This window comes from Crocodylus porosus, unplaced genomic scaffold (assembly GCF_001723895.1).
Source record: "Crocodylus porosus isolate Cpor-Errol unplaced genomic scaffold, CroPor_comp1, whole genome shotgun sequence".
In the NCBI taxonomy this organism is placed as follows: domain Eukaryota; kingdom Metazoa; phylum Chordata; order Crocodylia; family Crocodylidae; genus Crocodylus; species Crocodylus porosus.
Window position 1 is genome coordinate 108,303,144 of NW_017728906.1, and position 18,687 is coordinate 108,321,830.

At 42.8% G+C, this 18,687-nt stretch overlaps 1 protein-coding gene across 1 annotated transcript in view; it reads left to right on the forward strand.

Moving 5' to 3' along the window:
* Window positions 1–404: 404 nt before the first annotated feature.
* UGGT2 (UDP-glucose glycoprotein glucosyltransferase 2) overlaps window positions 405–18,687 on the forward strand; it is a 227,763-nt gene continuing 209,480 nt past the window's right edge. The window contains exons 1-2 of the mRNA XM_019528498.1: window positions 405–544; window positions 4,013–4,095. Coding sequence (XP_019384043.1) covers window positions 405–544; window positions 4,013–4,095 — 223 coding nt within the window. The remainder of the gene's footprint in view (window positions 545–4,012; window positions 4,096–18,687) is intronic.

The window sequence follows — 18,687 nt, forward strand, 5'->3', positions numbered from 1 at the left end:
TAGAAGCCCCCATACATCACGACCCCGGGACCTCAGCTCCGCCCCCTCGGCCCTCCTGCAGCAGCTGCCTGGGACCCTCGACTCCGGGCCGAACCAGCGCCCCCTGGCGGGGAGCAACTGTTAGGGCCGTCAATGGCGTGGCCGGGCGAAATTTCGTAGCCTAACGGTCTGTGCTCTGAGCCCCGCCCCGCCCCAGCGCCATTCATACAGCGGCCGCCTAGGATTGGCTCGCTCCAGGACCAGTAGCCCTTGGCGTTGCGGAGGCGGACCAATACGAACAGGAGCCGCTGGGTGTGGGGGCGGGGTTTTGTTCGCCAGGCTCCTGCGTGGCAAGTGTGGGTGTGGGCTGTCTCGGCGGCCTGAACCGTGGCAACACCCGCCTCCTTCCCCTGCTCCCGTTCCCCATGGCGGCCGCGCTAGCGCTCCTCGTCTCGCTGCTGCTCCCGCTCCCACCGTGGCCGGGTGGCGCCGCGGCCTCTCCCAAGGCCGTGACGGCCAGTCTGGCGGCCAAGTGGGCTGCCCCGCCGCTGCTGCTGGAGGCGAGGTGCGTGCCCCTCCCCCCCCCCCACCCGGCCGGGGAAGATGCCTCCGTCCTGGGCCTCTGCTCCTTCCAGCTGCCGCGGTCTTCAGGCTGCGGACACACGGAATGTACACCGGTTTAAAAGGGGGAGGGGAGGTCATTCCACGGGGCCCTGGGCATGGCCCCACGCCTGAGCTGCCCAGCCCTGGGCCCAGGTACAGGGGCTTCGCCAGCTGGGTGTGGTGCTGACTGCAGAAGGGTATTGCAGCTTGGCAGGTGTTGCTGGGTCTCGCCTCCTCTCCACAGGCCTTTGCCTGGATCGAGGGCCTGTTTTTTGCAGTGTCTGCTGCAGGCTTGGGGGCTCCTCTGCATAGGGGGATCCCAGCAATGGGCATCTCTAATAATAATAATAACAATAATAGTTGTTGTTATCATCTTATTTAAGGCCATGTCATATTTCCACATTCAGCTGGGCAAAGCCCAGGAATTGGGTTCCAAAATTCGACTTGAGCTCAAGTCTGTGTGGCTCTTTTGCCAGGCACATATCCTCTGAGGCTTTGGATACACCCCCAAATCCAAGCAGGCATCCTAGGTGTAAGCTCCGGGCCTGGAGGCCTTGGGGTTTGCATGCCCTCGCCTCACTTCATCTTCAGCAAAAGGCTGAGAAGCACTCTTTTTTTTAGAAAAGGCTTGTGTCAAGAAGCTGAGATCCTGGCGCTCTGGGAGTTTGCCATGTTGAATCAGAGCTGTGGTCACATTAGTTGAGCAGTGTGCTCCTTTGAGAGGAAGGGAGAGCATGATGCCAAAGGCAGGTGGAGCTCCACCTCCTAGACAAACTCATTCAGAACTGCATAAGCTTTCGTGTGCAAGATTTTGCTGTGTTGGAAGCTACTGCAGTCAGGCCCTTGGATAAACAAAGTCACTGCAGGTGTTTATAGACATGCTTGGGGACGTGGGAGGTGGTGTTTTAATTAGCAAGCCATGCTAATTAAAAGCGCCCAAGTATCATGTGTATTGGCATCCCTGCACTGAAAAAATGGCGCCTGGGCAATTTGAATGAAAACTTGTTTGAGGAGCTTTAGTTCAAAGCGCCCTGGCATGATTTTTCAGCACAGAGGTGCTGATACATGTGACAATGGAGGCTGCTGGAACATGTTAATTTCTCTGCTCCAGAAGGCTCAATTAATTGAATCTTCTCCAATACACTGGATTTACAGCACATCGGAACAGTCTCCCTGCTTGTGTGCAAGTGCTCTGAATTTTTAAAAATTGTAGGAACCTAATGAAAAATAAGGGCATTATATTCAGTAAGGCAGCATCATATCAAGGTATTCTTACTCCAAGCAGGACATAAAGAATTTTGAATATTGTATACCACGATACAGTCTTTGAATAAGGTTTTCTATTTTCCATATGGTGAAAGTGCATAGGGGTAGGGTTCCTCTAGGGCAATCAATGGTCTCCAAAGTGGGGTGTGCAAGACAATCCATTGGGGTGCGGGAAGAAAATATTAGAACTTCTATTGATATTTATGTTTATATAAATATACATATATTGGAGATGCGTGCTCAAAAATTTTTCACTGATAGGGGTGCACAATCAAAAACCTTTGGAGACCACTGCTCTAGAGGACTGTGAAAGGATTTAGCAAGAATCCTTTCACAGTATTAAGGCCTTTCAGGAACCAGCAAAAAACTTGCTTTAGACTGAGATGGGCAAAATGCAGCTTGCGGGCTGGAAGCAGCCCACCAAGCCAGCCCACGGGGCCTCTAAAATATTTAGAAAATTAATATTTATCTGCCCCTGGCTGCCTGTCATGCAGCCCTTAATGGCTTTCCAAAACTGTAAATGGCCCTTCACCCAAAACAATTGCCCATCCCTGCTTTAGACTCCAGCCAGTTAGAGGTATATGGAGAGAGGAGTTGAGTGAGAACCAGGATGCTGCATCCAACCCAAAAGTTTGTGTTCACATCATAAGGCTGTGATCCGTAGAACTGCCAGTGCTGTGTGGGTCTATCAAAGCCTCTCTAACCCTATCATAGTGTCTGACAAAGTGAGCTGTTGCTTATGCAAGTTTATGCATCTCTAAATAAGTTAAATTGCAACACTACCCTGACTCTTGGCTTTAGAGGAGGGTACAGAAATCTCCGAGTAGACAGATGTGGAATAGCCTGTCCTTAAAGTTGATTCTTTCCTCTCTGCAAATAATGAATGATCAGTTTGAGGCTTGAAAAGTTCAGTGAGGTCCTCTCTTTGCAGTGCGACTGCCATAATACTTCCACTGACATAACAGTTCATATGCCTTTGTCCCTTTTTATATGGTACTAGATCTTTTTATATGGTACTTACCTTGGAATTGTCTAAATATTTTTCAGTCTAGCAGTTAAAATATTTCATGTTTTCCCTGCTTAAATGCATTATAGCTTAAAATGAAGAACAGTGACCAGCTAATTTACACTTTGCTACTTTAGTGCTCAATATCACATCCCCTCACCCCCAGTCACCACCAGGGAAACTTGTGTCAAATGTAATAGTTGATATGGGAGATAGATGTATAGTTATAATTGTAAAAACAAAATCACAAAAATAAACCCATCACAAACACACCCATAAACTTTGGATGAATCATGTTAATTCGAAATCCACTTGATTTACGATTTTCAAGAAAGTAAATAAAAGTAGGATTTAGCATTGCATATAGCTTTAGTCTCCTTACCAAACTACGGTTTTGTGATCCTATTTTCAAACTTTTTACCTCTTCTGTCACTGTGTGAAATACTCATACAAATGAAAAAGTAATAAAAACCACTCGGACAAACAGCAGTAAATGTATGTGTGAACTTTGGATACAATAGAGTTGAAAATACCTACATTTTTAGTCTTTAAAAATGGGGGTCTTTTTAAAAATAGAAGTTTGGTTTAAAAGAATGTAAGCTAAATGGAGAGACTGCATTTAAAGCAAAACCAAGTGCTTGTCTTTAACTGTTTTTAATTATTAGAAACAAATGACCTGTCTTATAAGCTCTGATGTCAGAGGCCACATTAGATTTCCAGCTAGGTCATTGTCATGGATGTGTATTTTGTGACTAATTGAAAATTCTCAACTTATGAAATAGTATTTTCATGTATGAATTGTAGTTACTAAGCAAATAAAATTGTATGTGTATTTAATTACATACGCATATTTTGTATGTTGCTATACATGTGGAAAAAATAAAGCAGACTATCACTTGTATTTATTTTTGTACAAGGTAGTAATTTGTTCATTCTTTGGTGAATATCTCTGATTGCTGAGTTTCTATCAGATTGATAGCATTTTAGTATTATTTTTTCATTAATTGGGAGAAACAATCAAGTCTACATTCCTCATTATATAATAGAAGGGTACTGGACTATTACTTACCACTTTTTAAATAGCTGTAGTGTTTTTAAATCTGTGCTATTAAACAGATTCAACATATGGACAAATTCATTTCATTTATTTTTAAACAGTGAATTTATTGCAGAAGAAGGTAATGAGAAGTTTTGGCAATTTTTGGAAACTGTACGAGAATTAACAATTTATAAGCAAGGAGGTAAGTGAATGAAAAAGCATGCCAGCTGTAATATACGATACATACTAAATATAATTACCATCTAATTATTAACATCGTAGTTCCCATGAAATAAAGACTGACAATTCATTACTCTTTTGTAGAGGTTCCCCTGTTACAAAGGCAATACCTTATTTGAGTACATGGTTTCCCTTTATCTGACTATTGACAACTACTCTTAGCCTAAAATGTGGCTGTCCTGCAGGCTTCAGGCAGCCTATGAGTGATCTGATTGCTGCCTGCAGGAGCCACTACATTGGCACAGCTCTGGAACCCAAGTGATGAGTGCTGCCACTGCTCACCCTGCTCCTGATTTTGGTGTCTTTGGGTGTGGTTGGCAACTAAATCAATTGGGGAAAGAAAGGGACATGAGCAGTGGCAGTTTTGTCCTCTGGCTTTCTAGCCATGCTAATGCAGTAGATCTAGCTGCCACTTAATGAACTTATTCCCTGCAGTTTAGATCCAACCCACAGAACCAAATTAATTGGACATTCCTTCCTTAATGTAGAGCTGTTTAAACCTACAACACTATAATGGATAATGCTTAGCCTGATGGACCAATACAGGGCTTGTCAACCTGAAGATGATTTTGAAGTTGCCCTGTCCTTAAACAGGCTTGCATCATTACATAAAGCAGTATTATTATGATTTATGTAAATTTAGTAATGTTAGTTGTGGTTGGAAAAAATAGAGAAAATGGTTAAAAGTACAGGAAAAAAGATTGATCTACAACTCTAAGATGTTTAAGTTAAATCCATTTAAAAGTTAGTTATGCTGCTGTTCATTTACAATAGAATTCATACCTTGTGAAACACAATAAGGGCTGCATCGTCTCAGAAGTGAGGCAAAGACCAGGTTGTGATTCAAAGTCTACCTTACCTCAATTTACTAGTGAAAACATTCTGACATTTTGCTAGCTTCAGTTTCTGCTGGTGCGTGCAGGAACAGTAGAGCCCTGGTCCTACGCTCTACACTGGGAACTACAGAGCCACTTTATCAGTAGTTTCCTTGTGGAGAATGGAAAGGGTCCTATGTATACCCTTTTACTCTCTTGTGCAGTTGTGCAGCAAGATTCCTGATGGAATCCTTATGTCTTGATAGTAGTCTTGCTGTGGAACTCCTTGTATGAACATCAAAGTGTGTTTTATTAAATATAAATGAAAGAAAAACTGAAAAGCACTGTTTTTTCAGCTCAATAATTTTTCTTTAATTAAAATAAAACTATATTTTATCTTAACTTAGACCCAGTAGAATGATTTGTATCACACAAACAACTGTATTTTTAAATAGTGTAATAGAGTTGGAAAGTAAAAAAATATGCATAGACCAGTAAGTATATACATAATAGTACAGTACAGTTGAATTGTAAATATATATAACAGTACAGTTGAATTAGTGTTATTGAAGGAGCCAACGCTTTTAAGAGAAAATGAGATCTTGTGGGAGGAGAACAAGTTTTGGAGGAAAAAGTTGATCGTTATTTTGTTATGAGCAGGGATCCTGGTTTTCTCTGATTTAAAAAAAAAATCCCACATTTTTAGGTTAAAGAAGTAACCCAAAATCCATATTTTCCATGTTTAAAATGAAATACCAGTTGTGTATATCTAGATAATAGTGGTGTTTCATTTTAATCACAGAAAAATGTGGATATTGAGTTACTTTTTAAAATCTGAATATTGGAGATTCTTTTTATCAGAGAAAACCAGGATCCCTGATTATAAAGACAATAAAATAAGCAATGCTTGTAATATGTATGAGATCTTTAACTCAATGTGTTGAAAGGGAAGCATTGTGGGTAATTAACTAGTAATGAAGTTAAAAAACTAATATAAGTATGATGTGAATTATTATATACAGTATGATATAAAGAAGTAATAAGATTACTTCATATAAAAACAGGTAAGGAAACTCTACCACTGCATGGCTGGTAGAGTTTCATTTTGACCCATTGGCAGTTATGTGTGAAGATTTGTGGAGAAGTAGGGGCCGTGGCAAAAGAATGGAAAAATAAATTATGGAGATTCTTGCATTTAACAAAAAAAATTCCAATAGTCATCTGGTAAATTTTACTTTAAAACCAGGTAAGAGGATGGAACAATTATTGAGAGAATAATTAAAAAGCAATATACACCAGTATCAATGAGTAAGATGGGTAAACATTAAAATTATGCCTGATCAATTTGATATTTTTAGTGTGATGAAATTACAGAGTTAGAGGATTAAGGGTAATTTAGTAAGTACAATATTTGTTGGATTTTGTGAAGTATTGATTGATAAATTGTCACACAGTCTTATTCAGTAAGCATTCAAATTAGCATGGTAGAAAAAGTAGAGCTGAAGGCCACCTAGTCCAACCCCTTGTTTAAGGCAAGATCACCCTACCTAATCATTCTGTGCAGGTGTTTGTCTAACCTACCTTTTAAAAATTTCCAAGGATGGAGATTTGACAACCTCCCTAGGTAGTCTGTACTAGTACTTAACCACTCACAGATCGAGAGAATTTCCTCCCTACATTTCCTTTACTGCCATTTAAGGCTGTTGCTCTTTGTCTTGTCCCTTGTTCCAGCAGAGAATTGTGTGTATGGTATAAATTGACCAATAAGGTCTTTAGATTTTGTTGTCATAGGCAACAGGGAAGGGAGGGGAGCAAAAAGGGGAGGGGGTGTTACCGGTGGCTGTGCACAGCCACGACTGCCACCATGGTCATGGGACCTGGCCCCATCCTGAAGTGGCAGGGGGGCAGGGAACACTCCCAGCCCCAGCCCGAAGCAGCAGGGGGGAGGTGGGGAGTGTCCCCAGCCCCTGCCCAAAGGGGAGGGGGGACATGACCCAGGCCCCAGCCTGAAGTGATGGGGGGAGGTGGGGAGTGGCCCCAGCCTGAAGTGGTGACGAGAAGGTGGGGAGTGGCTCCGGCCTCAGCTTGAAGCAGCAGGGGAGAGGTGTGGAATGGTCCTGGCCCAAGGTGAGGGGGGAGGATGCAGACCTCTGTCCCTGCCTGCCCCTCTCGCCCTGTCATTCTTGACGGGCAGTTTGCTAGTACTACCATAACAAGTGTTGAATTCAGCAGTTGCCCTACGCTGAACAAATGCCTCGTTTATTTGAGGAAATCCAGCAGGTGAACCTTGGATAATTGCTGACTGTGAACCTGCTAGGAGACATATGATGCATCTTGTAGATTCTGAGTTGTACCTCCTGCACTTCGCTGGACGTAGTGATCCTATCAGCTTCATTGTACATTTGCTTAAGGGAAATAAGGGCGAGTCTCTTGTTGATGATCATCAGAAGTTTTCATTTTGAGGGAATCTGAAACAGAACAGAGTTGATGTAGCAATTCTGCAAACCTTTTGGATATCTAATAATGACCAAAGCTGTAAGTTCATGTCACCCATCTTGGCATCCAAGATGGTTACCATGAAGAAATGTTACAATTGATCTCAGTTCATATAATGTTGGATTCGTCATTGAAATTAATTTTCTAACTCTACTCGGGGCTGAAATATTGATCAAAACGTGAATTTGTGGCAGCCGTGTTGGATTCCAGTATGGTGGCTACATGCACTACTTGCCAGATTGGCAACATGACTTTTCTGACATGGGTAGACCACCTTTGCCTGAAAAAACACTATTGCTGCTTCTGGCAATGAGTTGCCTACAGGGTGACACCTTTACCCTTCTTTTTTACTCTGCTGTTACAACCACCCTTCACATATTTGATGATGGTTATTAGATCTCTCTGTCTTCTCTTCTGCAGACTAAATAATCCCTGTTCTTTTAATCTTTTCTTGCAAATCAGATTCCTAGACCTCTATAACATTTTTGCTGATCTTTGCTAGGCTCTTTCTAATTTGTCAGTGTCTTTCTTGAATGCTGAGTAGAGCAGAATAATGACTTTGACTTGCAAGCGATGCTGCTTTAAATACACCCCAGAAAAAAGTTTGCTTTTTTGTTGTTGTTGCAATGAACACTTTTGGCTCATATTCACCTTGCAGTGTTTGGCAACCCCCAGGTCCTTTTCTGTAGTATTTCAGCCCACCCAATAATGCCCCAATTCTTATTTATGCCAGCAATTGTTTGGTCCCAAGTGCAGTACTTTGCTCTTGTCCTTACTGAATTCCAATTGATTACTTTAATTTTTTTTTTGGTTTATTGAGGCTGGTTTGCACATGAATAGAAAACTGTTTAAAAGTCAACATACAGTGGCGAAATGTACTATGTTATCCTCCAGTAAAGCATACATCTAGTTTTGGGAAGGGAGAATGAAGAAGGAAAAAAAAAGATTCTTCCAGAGTCCTGACTGAAAGCTGATCCCATAAAGCAGCTTCCTTGCCTTCAGCCAGCTCACTGGTTGCTTCAGGCAAAAGCTCAGGCTTTAACTCAAATCACAGCCACTGTTGAATTCAGCAGTTGCTGTTAGCAGTGGCTGTGGGAGGGTTAAATTTATATGTACAGCCCTTTTCCCACTACCATAATTACTGAGTGATTCCTTTTCCAAAAAATGATTTGGTTAATCCACTCAGTCTTAAAAAACTATACATAGCAATGTAACAACTAAAGAGTTCTGTTTTTTCTGCAAAACATATTTATGTCATCATAAATCAACACATAAATAACACTGACCAAAATTATTTAGTGCAGAATTATGGGATTAAAATATGATTGAAATTGAGTGTGTACTTATGTGCTTTATTGGGTTGCAGTCCTATTCACTTTTAAGTAATATATTTATGTCAAACTTTAATCTTTGTTACAAAATATTCTACACTTTATTTCTCTACAAGCAACATGCAGAGAAAAAAAATCAAGCATTCTAATTATATTTTATTCCCATGCAATTTTTAGTCTGTTAGAAAATGATACATCATAAAAGTCATACAAATATTGTAAAAAGCATTGATTTGTGCGACTGTCCCTTTTAGGGCATAAACTTTGAATTTATGGCTGTAACTATCACCATAATTCAGTTAAGGAGGCAAGTTAAGGATAAGTAGACAGTAGAAGACTGTTAGTGAAAGTTCATTTTTTATGCAACAGTGAGAACTGTTCTGCAGTTCTTAAGGATGTTTTAGATTTTCTAGTGTTCAAAGATTTTTATAAATGTGTTGTAGGTATTTTAAACATATCTTGTATGGATTATCTGTAGTAAGCTCTAATATATGTATTTGTATCCACGACCAGTGTATTTGGAAAAAAAAAAACTATTCATGTAATGCTTTCTTAAATTGTTCAGGTGAATGTTATCCTGGGATAGTAGTAATATGTGAATTTCCATAGATATTTACTGCCATATTTACTCAAATATAAGATGAACTCCTCCCATCAGATAAATATGGTATTTTTGTAGGAGCTAAGTTGGATGTTGAAAATTATGGTAGCATCAAAGGTAATCAGAAACTAAGTTTTAGCCTTACAGAAATACTTGCATTTCCCCCCATATTATCTTTGACAATTGCTTCTTGATACTACTGACATCAGATCTAGGTTATCTGAGTGCTGCTAGTGCTTTGCTGGTAAGTGCTGTACAAAACATAAAGACAGGCAACAGGGAATGTAATTAGTGCAGTTCAAATACATTCAATATCGGGGTGGCCAAAACATGGCCCACCAGGCCGTTCTATGTGGCCTGCAGGACCCCTAAAAAATGTAGAAAATATTTATCTGCCCCTGGCTGCCTGTCATGTGGCCCTTGGTGGCTTGCCGAAACTTGGTAAGCGGCCCTCCACCTGAAATAATTGCTTACCCCTGTTCCATATGGAATAACTAAGAGGGCAGTTTCCTGGCAAAGGAGATTGTGATTGGACTTGGTGGCCTGGCAGGTTTCTTCTTTCTTGTGTTTTTATGGTATGAGGAGGGTTTATTTGGATTTGTCTCCCATTTTTTACAAGGACCACACAAACTCTTTTATTTGACCAACTATATTGTTAAAAGATGTCCAGAAAGGTTTCAGAAACAGAATTATCTTCATCAAGTCTGGGAAAGAAGCAGATGACCCCTTACTAATATGCATAACTTTAAATATGCTACACTACTATGCAGGAGAGTGTCAGAAAAACTGAGAAACCACCTCCTTCACCTAACCCATTCCAATTATTACCAAACAAATCTTTCTTCTTGTAAATTCCCTGAGCTATCACAGCTACTGTGATTCTATAACATTTACCAAAAAATGTAGTATTGTAAATTAGAACAAATAGCCTTTGCAGAGATTTCATTTTATGGAATGTTTTTGTGGCACAAAATAGAGGCATAGTAAATAAGATTTGAATAAGAGATGAGAGATTGTGAACATGAAAGTAAGAAGAAAGCAAACAAATGCTAAATGAGTTTAGTTATGTGGGAAGAGGATAGGCAATAAGAGGGCAAGCAGAAAATTAAAAAAAACTTCAATATAACAAGCAATCTGCCTTCGCGTGTTTCAGAAAATGTCAGTATATATTCAAAAGAAGTCAGAGAAAAGAAACCTTAAAGAGCTGAAGACATTGATTTGAAGAAAGATTTAAAAAGCACATCTTGGGGAAATAAGGAAGGGAAAGAAGTATAATTTCCTAGATGAGCAAGATATCAAATAATGTTCTACCAATATCTGTGTTGTGTACAATGTGGGAGAGGAAATGTTTAACAAAATCCATGAGATATAAATAAAAGCAATAGGATTAAATTCAGGATGAATATCCCAAACACTAAGAATAAGAGTCTTTAAAAGTTCTTTTTCCTCTAGCTCTAGTCTCATTAAAACCTATTCAGTGCTGTCAGGAACAAACCTGGATTTCCAATAGATAACAGAAGGGAGGAAGTTTTATGAGGAGTTGCCCGGTACTTTTTTGACTCTAGATGTATTAACCAGGGAATCCTGCAGACCCTTCTCTACTCTTTTTCCTGAGGACATTTGGATAGAGGTGTACTGGTGAATGAGGGTTGAAGTTTGTTCAAACCATTGAAACTGGAGACAAAGAAGCCAGCATTCAGAGTTTTTTCCCAGTTGATTTTCTTGCCTAAGACATGTTGGTTGTCTCAGTTGTTTGGGGGAAGATCATTCATCATCCTGTTGCTTCTTGCATAACTTTTTCTCCAAGGTTAGAAAGCTAAATAATTGGTATCACCTCTAGGCTATGTCACTGTAGGAAGCTTTTGCAGCTAAATCTTGTAGCTCTGAATCTCTGCTCCAACTCCAGGATGGTGGGAACCTCATCAAAGCCTATAACTGGAAACATACACAAATTGGCATTCAGGATGAATGTATTAGATTAGAACTGATTAAGCATAAATGTTTGGGGGGTTGCTGAAGTAGATTGTTCTCACATAAGTCAAATTTCTGTTCTCTGGGCACGTCTACATGAGACATTAATGTCATAGTAAGCTAATTCTGCTTGTTAGCATGGTTTTTGCTAGCCATGCTAATGCGCAGTAGAATAAATCTACTGTGCATTAGCATCACATAAAAACTGTTCATCTGCGCTAATGAGCAGTAGTGGCAATTGTGGTGCATTAAGGTTAGTGCCTGTAATTACCTGGACTTCTACTGGTAACAAAAGTAGTAATTACAGGTACTAACCTTAATGTGCTGTAATTATGACACTTTAATGAACATGTAGATGTACCCCCATCAGTTCTAGCTTGTTTCCAATACAGCCTTTGCTTAATTCCTTGCGTAAGGGACTGCCTTCATACGTGACCTCTGCTACACAAAGTATTGACCTTCTGTTCTGTAAGCACTGCTAGGTCTGTTCACATATCCTTGTCTTGCCTTTTACTCCCTGTCTTAAATCCTTTGTCACTGATACTTTGTGCTTTTTTCATGACCTTGGCTTGTTTACTGGCTTTCTGACTTTATGTGAGCTACCTCTGGCAAGACCAGATGGCAACTATATTAAACTTCCCTTTGATAACCTTAAAAGAAATCACTCAGTGTTTTATATTCTTAGCTCATATTTTAGGCTAAGATTTCAATATCTGGACTGCATGTTCAAAGAAAACAGGTAAGTTTTACCAGATGAATCATGTAAGACATCTTGTCCTTCCACTTCTAAATTTACTGATAGGGATAGCCTTTGCTCAAGTGTTAAAGAAGGTGATGTGCATTCTAACCCTTTGGATAGAAAAAGGTAAGAAGCCTACCTACTACTTACAACCTACTGTTTAGGTAGAAAAAAGTTCACTATCTTAGAGTAATGAACTCTCAATACTATCCAAACTAGCCATAGGTGATACTGTGCTGATTGGCTAATTTGTGCTAAAATGGTGGCTGATCCAAGCCCTGAATGCTGCTGAAGTTCCATTCATTACTAAGCATTCCCTGAGAGCAGCCTTTAATCCTTTTGAGGTGCTGTTTAAACATGTAGCATTTGATATTTGAGGCTCTATTCCAGATTCTGTTTATCTAGACTTCTATTGGTAACAAAAGTACCCATCAGATTGTGAATGGCTGTTTAACTGCAAGGTCTATTGGGTTCCTTGATACCAACCTGCAGGGTAATAAATCCAACCTGTTGGATACCAACCAGTTTATTTTTCCTGGAATAATTGGTGCAGGATACCAACCTGCCAGAAACAAGTATACTTGGCTTCTGAAACAGACATGTTTTGAAAATTTCAATAATTCCGTTTAAGGAATGGAACTAGTGCCGACAGTAGTTTCATGATCAGCATTAGAAATCTTACAATACATGACTTGAAGGGGGATTTGCTGTATCTTTTTCCTCTGCAACAACAACTTAGTGTCAGATTTGATAGAGGGCACGTGAACCCGGACAATATATTTGCCTCTCCATTATAGACTGTAAGACAGTTCTTATCTTCTGATATAACCTGCTGCAAATGCAAGCCACAGATTTCTCCCAAACACTAAATTAAAGTGTATCTAACTTAATCATAATCACTTAGGTGATTAGTGAGCCTACCTCATCTCCTCATAAACTATTTAGGTGTTTAATTGCCCTATAGGCTAGGAAATTGTCTTTTATGGAATGTGGAGTTTGTGTTTTCAACTTCCAGACACTCAGCCCTGTTATGTCTTTGTCCATGAAATTGTAAAGCTAGCCATACCAGTTACCCTTTTATATATAAGTACCTACAGACAGTTATCTTTTTGATAAATTGAATAGGTCAGGGGCTGGCAACGTTTTTGGGCCAAGTGCCAAAAAACCCTGCAACCTGGAAGATGTTGGCATGCTGGGGTGGATGGCAGGGAAGGTGCTAGGGGCCCAATCCTTATTGTGGCAGCGCAGTCTTGGGCCCTTCCCTGCTGTGCTACCTGAGGTTCACATGCAGCTACTGCCAGCAATGAACTGGACTTGGGCTCTGGACCCTGGTGCTGCTGCTTGCAGCCTTATGGCTGCTTGCTACAAGCAGCCCTAAGGAAGCAGCGAGAAAGAGATATTGGCTCCCTGCCATGCTTATGAATTAGAAGGGCCAGGAGGGGATTTGCGGTGCCTATGGTGGCACCTCAGAACATCCTGGGCAGCTAGAGGTACCTTCTTAGGGTTCCTAGCTCAGTGGCATGATGTCATTGTGGTGGTGGTGCCTCCGTCAGTGCACACTTATGGGGTATAGGGACCCCCCTGGGTGCCCGCTGTCTCCAGAGCTTCCGGAGGCAGAGCACTCCCAGGCAAGGGGGCCACTGTTTGGTCCATCATGGGCCTTGCACCCATGATGGACCAAACGGTGGCAGATGTATGCTGCATGCCTCCCTCCCCCTGGCCACATCCCACTTTCTGGGCAGCTTCCCAGGAGTGAGGGAGAGAAGAGAACTATTTACTACCATGGTGGGGGAGCCAAACAGGCTTCAGTACAGCTGTTTGCAGCATGCCCATCATCTGCATTGCCCCAGGCCCCTCCCCACATGGCTGCCTTGGGTCGTGCATGCAGCTGCCACTGCCATGGAGCCTAGGTGGGGCTGTGGAGCCCGGTGCAGCTGTTGCAGCCTCCGAGCTGCCTGCTACAGCTGGCCTGGGCTCTAGGCAGCTGCTGCTTGCCATAGAGCCTGGACTGCTTACAGGAGGGCTTGCAGCCTTCTGGGTAGCCTGCTGCAAGCAGCCTGAGCTCTGTGGCCAGTGGCAGCTGCCCAGAGCCCAGGCCAGCTATGGCATGCTGAGAAAAATGGCATCAGGTACCATGCTCTGGGTTACTGACCCTTGGAATAGATTGAATTCCATAAGCCTCACATTTGTAAATCGTATTTTACAGTCCTGGGATCATTTTTGTGACCTACCTTTCAACTCTTCATAAGACTATTTCCCAGTGCCTGCTTGATATTCTCCCATTTTATAAGGATCATATAAGCCCTTTTAAGCATGGTTTTGTATTGAAAGCTTTTGTTGAAGTAGTTATCTTTGCTACAACAATCCCCAGATCATTTTCTGAGTCATTGCTTTATAAGACACAAAGATACACTAGACTCCTGCCACTAGGAACATGTCAATGCCCTGGAGATATGTTGTTGTAAGGCAGAAGCTGGCAACATTTGACAAAGGGCAGGTCAAAGGAATGTGTCTCAGCCCTAAGGCAGGTCACTTGTGACAACCACTTCCGTTGCTGTTTCCCTGCTTCTACGTGATACTAAATGTTGCCCTGGACCACTGGTTTATAAAGCCAGTGGGCACTCTTTCACCCCCCTGCTTCAGCCACTGCTGCTATTCACTCATGTTGGTGCACTCTGTTAAAAATGCAGCAGCTGAATTAGGGCACAGAAATCTCCATGTGGAGGCCTCCATTCTGGCACCTTTTTCTCCATATGCCACTGATTTCCTGCTGCTGCAGAATGCCACTGTAATGCTGTAACCCCTCCTTTCTTCCTTCCTTCCGCCCCCACCAATGATCTTTGCAGGTTGGATCACATCTCTTTACAAGCTGAATCGGGCCTGGAGTTCATTGATTGCCTACTAGGGCTGTGTGAAGCTTCGGTAGGTGATTTGATTGGGAAGAGATTCGGCCCAATTTGGAGACCAAATCTCTGAATCCAAATCGAATTGGGAGACCAAGTAAAGCTCTGAATTGATTCAAAGCATCCAAATTGATTCAGAAAAACTTTGGAAAAAGATTGGGCCGATTTGGAGATTCGGCCATAGACTAAACAGGCAGCTGCCTCCAGCTGGTAAGTCTGTTGGGGTTGTGGGGGAGGGATTGGGGATGGGACAAGCTGTCCAGTTGGGGTGGGGGGCACGTTACTTGGGGAGGGGGGACATGGGATGTAAACACAGCAGCGTGCAGAGCAGGAGCTCTGCCCTGATGCCACTTGCCCAGCTAGGGTGGGATATGAGCGCAGCTTGCTCCAAGAGGAAAGGGGAAGTGGCAGTAGGGCAGAGCCCCCATTCCCAGTGCTGCCGCATCCGCATCCCATGCCCCTCGCACCAGCTGGCAGATAGCTGCAGGGCAGAGCCCCCGCTCCCAGCACTGATGCGGGCACAGATGTGCTGGGAACGGGGGCTATGGTCTGCTGTCGCCCTGAGTGAGCTACACCTGCATCGCATCTCCCAGCCCCCATGCCGTTTGGGCAAGTGGCAGCAGGGCAGAGCCCCCGCAGCTCCCCCCACCAGGGTGGAGGCAGGCACAGCCGGAGGAGCCATGCGAGAAGCCCCCATGGGTGCCCTGCCCAGTCCCATCCTCCGCTTGGCCACAGTATCCTGGCAGTTAAAAAAAAAAAAAAAAAAGCGCAACACTCACCGGCTGCAGCAGCGGTGATTAGGGCCTCTAAGGGAAAGATTAGGGAGCTGGGGAATTGAACCGGAAACTGGGGGAATGTTCAGTAACATTTTCCCCAGCTCCTGGTTTGATTTGCCTGGGAGCTGGGGTGACTCCACATGTCAGCTGGAGCCTGGCAGTACTCAGCCTTGGCAGCCCCAGCTCCCAGACAGAGCACAGTGCCCTGCCGAGCCATGCTGCCACAGAGCAGCTGCTGCGTGGGTGTCAGGTGGGGGGGTGATCCCTACTTCCCCCCCACCTCATGCTGCACAGTGGGGCTTTACCACAAGCGCTCAGAGGCCCTAATCTCTGCTGCTGCAGCTGGTGAATGCTGGGCTTTTTTTTTAAAGTGCCAGGGCTGGGCGGGGGATGGGGCCGGGCAGGGCAGCCATAGGGGGCTTCTCCCATGGCTCTCCCTGGCCTGTGCAACTCACCAAATCTCTCCGAATCAGTGCTAAATCTTTCAAAACTGATTTGGCCAAATTGATTTAGGACAGTGATCTGAATCTCCGAATCGAATCACTATCCTCCAACTCGGCTGAATCCAAATCTGAATCAAATACTTCCCTATTCACACAGTCCTATTGCCTACCCACATTCTAAGGGAAGTTCGCTATTGTAGGAAGTGTCATCTGAATACATGATACTGAGAATGTTTCAAGAGGAAATGTTGCCAGTGGGAGGTACTTGATTTTATCAGGTGCTGCTGCAAAGTACTTTCAACTATATAACCTGTGTCCTTTGTTCCCAGGTGTGTTACCTTGCATTTGGCTATACAGTGTATTAAAACATATTAGATTTTGATCTTTCAAGAATTACATATGCTTCACATTATTTACTACGCTACCAATCTTTGTATCATCTGCATGATAATAAATAAATCTGGGCTCGTGGTAGTGGTGATATCTTTTTTTAGACCAACAAGATTTTTGCAAAAAAAATTCTTTAAGTACAAGCTTTCGGACACAAACACCCTTCATTGGGCTTTGGGATTGTAAAAGTTCTCCTGGGGAGAAATGAAAGTTCATATTTCATAGGATTTCATAGAGGAGTCAATAGATGGAAAATTCCTTTGGGCAGGCAGGTCTTAGCTCTTAAAAAGTCTCTCACCTCTCTAGTGAGGTTCTGTGATGATCAACCTCAATACCTGATAATAAAGAAAGATTTTATAACATTATCCGGCTTGTTAGTAAAAATATCAAGTAGCTTTTGGACCAAAACCCAGTGTCTTTGGGTGCCTGAACAGTAAGGCCTTTACTAATTGATGTTTCACCATTAAAAGCTATACTGTGAGATCTGTCAATGAGCCAGCTTTTACTCCATCTAAAATGTGTCCTTTTAATTTTATATAATACAAGGTTTTTAATTAAAATGTCATGTTCTACCATCAAACACTTTCAAGAAATCAAAGTGCACTTTATCAATACAGTTGTCATCATCAACCAGGCTTTGACCAAAGGAAAAAAAAGAGTGAGGAAGTTGTTTGTCAAGAGCTATTTTCTGTTAAATCATTTTTACTGGTATTAATTATATTTTTAGCTTCTCATACCTTTTTGAAAGATTCCTGAATTAACAACTTCATTACTTTGGCATTATTAGCTAGTCAGTAGTTGCTAGAGTCATCTCTTACACCTTTTAAAATCAGGGCTGTCCAACTTCCTAGCAGCTGGGGCCATACACTACACTGGCCTTGCACTTCAGGGTTGGTTATGTGTTCCCCAGGCTGAAAGAACAAAATTTTTCTTTATAAATATTAGATAGATGCTTTAAGGAATAATTTGGCATGTTTCATTTGTAACCATTTTTGCTGCTACTTAGATCCTCATAGTACCATTTCTGTAGACTATCCAACAGGGTTACTTTATTCAGTACATCACTGTGCCTCTCCCACTGCAGTCCTCCTTTTCCATCTGTTTTCAGTGATCCTGCTCATGAGAAATTGCAAAAATCTGAAGCTCATTTAGTTGGTTGATTTAGCAGAAGAAAGATGGAGGTCTAGACCTTCAGAAGCTCTATTCTTTCATTAGAAAGGTCAGATTCTATGGCTGTGTCCAGATGAGCATGCACATGCATTTCCCTGAAGTCAAATAGCAGCATATAGTTGTGCCACTGCTACTTGTCCCCAGGGAACGCCCCTGCATGTGTGCTATAGGGGGTAGCAAATTGCCCTGGGTGGGGTAGGGGAGGCCAGGGCCAGCACCTGGATTGGCCCCAGCAGCCTTTCTTGGTGGCCTCCCGGAGTTACAGCAGTGGCAATCTGAGCATGTAGAGCCTGGCCAGCACCCAGGGTGTGGCTGTGCCCGGCCAGGCTCTGTTTTTGGGCAGTGTGTGCTGCAGCCACCTACACCAGCTTGCTTTTTTAGGCCCCATTTTTTTTTGATACCGGGAGTTCCTGATATCTAAATTTGCCTCCACAGTGCAAATATGCAGCATGGAGAACCTATTCATGTGAACCACATCAGTTTTGCGGTGCCTGAAAAGCGTTTGAGGTGCCGCGAAGTGCACATGCATGCTCATCTGGATGCACCCTATAGTTTCTAGGGTCAGAAGGGACCTGAGTAGATCATCTAGTCCGACCCCCAGCCATGGCAGTCAAACGACCCCAGCAAGGTGTTCATCTAACCTCCTCTTGAAAACCCCCACGGTAGGAGCCTGCACCACTTCTCTTGGAAGTTGGTTCTAGATCCTAGCCGCCCTGCCCGTGAAGTAGAAGGACCCATCCACTACCACCCTCTGGGTGCGGCCCTCCAGCCAGTTAGCGACCCATTTGACTGTGTGGGCGTCGACACCACAGTCCCCCAGTTTCTTAATGAGAATGGGGTGAGAGACAGTGTTGAAAGCCTTCCGGAAGTCCAGGAAGACTATGTCCACTGCTACCCCTGCATCTAATGATTTGGTGAT